This window comes from Chelonia mydas, chromosome 10, assembly GCF_015237465.2.
Source record: "Chelonia mydas isolate rCheMyd1 chromosome 10, rCheMyd1.pri.v2, whole genome shotgun sequence".
Taxonomy (NCBI): Eukaryota; Metazoa; Chordata; order Testudines; family Cheloniidae; genus Chelonia; species Chelonia mydas.
This window is the reverse complement of record NC_051250.2, coordinates 15,604,808-15,610,348: the sequence shown is the minus strand read 5'-3', so window position 1 is coordinate 15,610,348 and position 5,541 is coordinate 15,604,808. Positions and strand designations below refer to the sequence as shown.

The 5,541-nt window shown below is 40.2% G+C and overlaps 1 protein-coding gene across 1 annotated transcript; it reads right to left on the bottom strand.

Moving 5' to 3' along the window:
* Positions 1-3,482: 3,482 nt before the first annotated feature.
* Positions 3,483-5,312, bottom strand: LOC119567289 (parvalbumin beta-like). Its single transcript, XM_037911807.1, is given in 4 exon segments — positions 3,483-3,540; positions 4,417-4,489; positions 4,492-4,548; positions 5,252-5,312. Coding segments are annotated over 4 exon segments (249 nt in total).
* Positions 5,313-5,541: the final 229 nt, after the last annotated feature.

The following is a 5,541-nucleotide window of genomic DNA, read 5'->3' as shown; positions in this document are numbered from 1 at the left end:
TCCAAAAGCCTTTACATCAGGTGGGATTTGGTACTTGGTATGGACCCTCAAGGAAATAGACCAGAGACGTTTGGGGAATAAACTATTTTATGTTCGATTTTTTTTCTGCTATGACCACTATGACAATGCACTGAAAAATCAAACATGAAATCTTACTCCTACAGGTATCAATAGCAAAACCTCTATTGACTACGATGTGGTCAGGATATCAGCCAAAGTTTTGAGTGGCAGTTCAGGGTGTGTGACAAATGGAGGATATATTCTGAAGAGTTGAAATGTCTAAAGAATGAAGTTTATTTTTCCCCTACTGTCCTGTGGTAAGAATGAGGGTTATGTACTTTCCCATTCCTAGTAAAGAATAATTTGTTGAATAAAATATAATAGCAGAATAAATACTTTCATGAACTTCAGCAGAATTATTTCCTAAATATTTTAGTCCAGAGTGCTTTTTCATTTAAAAAGCGGAAGCAATTCAAGATGCCGTCTCTGCTAACATTTGATATGCTCTATGATTATCATTAAACAAATTGTCTAGTGTCATCATGACCAAGTAATGCTATATTATAACCCTGACACTACACATGATGGTTTAAGATGTTTCTGGTTGCTGTCAGCTGCACAATCAGGTAGTGTGATCCTTGCATTCCTGCATTATTCACATTTTCCTGTATTTCAACAGTAATGTTGCCCTAAAGGTTAGAAGATGTTTAAGAGCCTGGACTCTGCTTTTTAGTATATGTAACAGATATAGAGAGAGCTACAGTATATTGTTTCTAGTTGCTTCTGCGGGGACCCAGTTCTCTTCTCCAAATAGTTCCATCTCACAATGACCAACAATATAAAGAACGGTGGTAAATAAAAGAAATGCCACTGCAGTAGTTCCAGCTATTTCCTTATTAACTAACCAGTCCTGCTCCCACTGAAATAACTGGCAAAAATCCTGTTGTCTGCAATGAGACCAGGCTCAGATCCTAAATGATGTATAATGTAAAAAAATACCCTATATTTATATAGTGACCAATGTCATAAGTAATCACCCAGAGAGCTGACAAAAATCACTTGGCTAACAGATGTGGTCTCGTAATAACAGTGGAGCAAAATAGTGCTCAGTTATGGCTCCAATTCAGCAAAGTACTTAAGCACTTGCTTAACTTTAAGCATGTGCTGAAGTGCCAGTGAAATTAAAGTTAAGCACATGCTGAATAGGGATACATTTACACGTTTTAAGTGCTTTTCTGAATCAGGGTCTATGGCCCCAATACTACAAGTTGTTCTGCCCACATAGACCCCAGCACTCATGCAGAGCCCCCTTAAGTTTAATGGGGCTCTTTGCGTATGTAGGAGCCTGCTCATGCAGAATTCCTTTCAGGTGTGGGGCCTATGGGGCTTATTTGAGATGCACTCTGAAGGCAGCAATTGGCAGCTTTCAGAACAAAGAGAGACAGCAAGATCGTCTTTGTAAAAAACAAATCAAACATTTTCTCCACTAACTGCTCAGCAATACGGTTAAAAGAAGAAAAGGAGTATTTGTGGCACCTTAGAGACTAACCAATTTATTTGAGCATAAGCTTTCGTGAGCTACAGCTCACGTCATTGGATGCATAAAAGATGAAGTGAGCTATAGCTCACGAAAGCTTATGCTCAAATAAATTGGTTAGTCTCTAAGGGGCCACAAGTACTCCTTTTCTTTTTGCGAATACAGACTAACACGGCTGCTACTCTGAAACCTGGTTAAAAGAAGGAAAGGTCTGAAAACTGCTCTATAGCTCTTCTTTGCTCTTCTTAACTTTCTGGAATGATCACTAAAGCTGATATTGGACCTGTCATCATACAATTTTCACAGTTCTTAATGGAATGGTAAGTGGTGAAACTGGCTCAGATTTTTATATTGCTAGCAGGATAATCTGTGTGGAAATAAATGTAAATAGTTAAGCAATGGAACAGGCTGCCTAGAAGTGATAGCACAGGACTGGAAGTCAGAAGTTCTGGTTCTACTCCGAGTTCTGTTGCTGTCTCACTGTGTGCCCCTTTTACAAGTTACTTCATGTGTCTGTGCCTTAGTTACCCTGGCTGTAGAATGGGGATGGTAATACAGGAGCATTGTGAGGTGTTCGAATGTTGGTAAAGCTCTGTGAGATCTTCAGAGAATAACTGCTGGGTACTGGAAGCATAAATTATAATAATGACTGAGATATAGGGCATATCCTGGAGATAAATGATTGCATAGAAAGAGCTGTTGGCCCCATGATTTGCCTGTAGCCTTTGATCCTTAGGAGATACCAACACTTCAGTTATATTACTCTCCTGAGGTGCAAAGGAATAATGCACATAAGTTTGTGTGACAAAAGATGCTGTTTAAATGTACAGGAAAATTCTAAAATATTAGAGTCTGATCCAGTGTCCATTGAAGTCAATGGAAGGACTCCCATTGACTTTTATGGGCATTGGATCACGCATTTAATGCCTTATACATTAGCCAGTCAGATTGCTTGATTCATTAATGATGATGATCTCCTAACATTCTATTATTTCTAATCATTTTCCTCTTTCTGCAGAATGTATGATGATAATCTCTTGTCCTGCTCCAATGCCCTCTTTAGCAGCAACATATTTTTGATATTAAAGCCCTGATTTCGCAAACACTTCTGCACATGTCTAACTTTGTTGCCAAGGCAAGGTGGGTGAGGTAAAATATTTTATTGGACCAACTTCCGCTGGTGAAAGAGACAAGTTTTTGAGCTACACAAAAGGTCTGGGTCTGGGAAAGGTACTGAGAGTGTCACAGCTCAATACAAGGTGGAACTGATTGTTTAGCATAAGTAGACAACTTTGTTACCATGATGGGACTCCTCACAGTGGTAAAGTAAAGCATGTGCATAAGTGTTTGCAGGATCAAATGACTTTCTGAAGTGAAAAGATGTATTTAGGAGTAACCATCATGCTGAAATGTACTGATCCATATGGTCAGTGGTACAGTAAAAGAAAAAAGTGTAAATAAATACTAAACACAAAGTCAGCAAAAGATTGATTATGTTTGAATTAGCTATCCATTAGGGTTTGTGTATGATCCCCATCACCCTAGCATCTGAGTGCCTCTCATAAGGAAAAACAACTACAATGGTATCTCTCTTTCTTTCCAGTCCCTACCATTCCCCCTGCCTGGTTCCCAGTCCCAGTCTCCTTGCCCAGCCAGTTTGTCTGCCCCAATCTGGCTCCCCATGTCAGTCTCCCCTCCACCTCAACTCTCAGTCCCAGTTTCCTTCTCTTTCCTGCTAGCCTCCAGGTTCAGCCCCCTCGCCCCAAGACACTTTGTCCAGGTCTTCTCTACCTCCAGGTTCACCTCTCTGCATTTGAATGCAGCGGCTGCATGGGCTCAGCAAAAGGAGTTTTGAAAGCACAGGAAGGAAAGTCTCTCTGCTTTCAGTTCTGGTGCTTGGACCTAGCATGGTCCACAGCAGACCAGAGTTCAACTGCAAGGAAAGTCAGTCATCAGCATCAGTCAAAGTTCTGATACTTGTGGAGAAATTCTGCAGGAAGAGCCTGTCAAAGATGAGAGGACAAATCAGTGAGATATATGCCCAAAGCAGAACGGACTTAATATGTGTTATCGTTGTGGACCTCTATCCCTGTGCTCAGTATTATACAAAACAGAGAGGAAAACACCATGTGTGAAAACCTGTTCCTATTGAAGTCAATAGCAAAATTCCTATTGAATTCAGTTGGAACAGAATTTTACATGTCTGCCTGAGAAGTTTACCATGCAATGATAAAAAAAAGAAGTGAAACTTAATTACAAATGTGTTTTAGGGGAGGAAGAGGCTATTTGCATCCAAGTATGAAAAGTCCTTAGCTGAAATCCTGGCTCCACTGAATTCAATGGCAAAATTCCCATTGACTTCAGGGGGTCAGGATATCATCCCTGGAAATTTAGACTGATGATATGACCAGTAACAATTTAGCCATCCTAACTTTTATTTCAAAATGAGATTCATATGATTAGCTTCTTTAAGATTAGGGATTTAAGAAGTCAGTAGCATTAGAATTTAGAGCACAAAAGCCAAACTGCAGCAGAACCACTGTTTTTCATTCTTTTAAAAGCCTGTTAGTTATCCTCATACAAAATAAATATTTTCAGAACTATGTAACTGACTTGTCCTTGTGCTCCACCCTTTTTGGACTTCCTATTGTTCTCTTCTTGCAGTGGACACTAGACAATAAAATAAACCAGGAACCCAAGTGTTTTTTCTTAAATATTTTTCTTGTGGTTTTCAGCCCAAACATAGATGGAAAAAAGTGAGTAATTGCAGCCTAGGTTTCAAAAATACAGATCAGAATAAGTCTATTTCTAATCCCATGCTGCAGTGCATTTTGTGATTGTGAAGGCCAAACTTGTTTGTAGTGTTTTGATCCACTTACTTCAGCTCATCTTCCTCAATGAAGCCACTCTTATCAAGGGGAAGGATTCCAAAGACTTTGGCCAGCTGTTCTTGGACTTGGAGTTCAGACCCACTTTGATGACAAAGGTTTTGTAACTGAAGGAATCTGCATCTGAGGGAGGTCAGCAAGAAGTGATGGAGAAGAGAGGTTAGAGATTAGGAACCTGAAAAGACACCCCAGTTTTTTCCATTTGTTATATTCACCAAACTGCAAAGAGACTGTTTTGCTACTCAGCACAATGAAGCTCCTCAATAACTCATTGATTTTTTTAGTCTATTTCAGATGAGCTGAACATTTCAATCATTGATCTCTCTTAAGCTTAGGGAGAAAAGCGAATGACTCTGGACTCATTCCTGCAGAGATTTACATGTTCAAGTAGTGAAGTCACTCATATAAGTAATTTTCACTGAACTCAGTGGGTGAAATCCTGACCCAACAGATGTCAATGGGAGTTTTATCACTAACTTCACTGAGCCCAGGATTTCCTCCCTTGTGACTATTTTTCTGATTAAAGTGACTCACATGCATAAGTGTTGGGGGAATTAGGCCCTAGGCCGAGCACAGGTTAAAACTCACATGTATTCTACCTCCTTGCCTTATTGGGGGGAGAATACAAGTAGAAATGTAGATTGTAAAACAAATGTGGAGAGAGAACCTTGTCATGGACACTAGAGATGATAAAGCATGTTAGGGTATTTCAGGCTATCCGGTTGCCTTTTCTGTTTCTACTGGAACTGAGTGATTGGATGGCAGGGAAATGGGAATTTGAAAGGCAAAGAGAAAAGGCAGGAGGCTTTTAAAAGGCAGGCATTACTGTGCCAGCTCTGTAGGCCAGCAGCGATTTCAACATCATTCAGGAGACCAGTGAGGGCCATGTCAAAGTTACAGGGAAGAGGAAAACAAAATAAGCTGGTGCTAATACAAACAAACCGTGATGATGGGCAAGTACTATTTTCAAGTACAGGCTGTTGGAGAGCTTAGTGTGAGATAAGACTGCAGCTCCAGCAATGGCCTGCAGAGACACTGAATGTTGATCTTGGCGTATTGGTCTCTGCCACTACCAGATGGGGACATGTCCTTAGATCTGCAGGAGGCAGCAGCAAC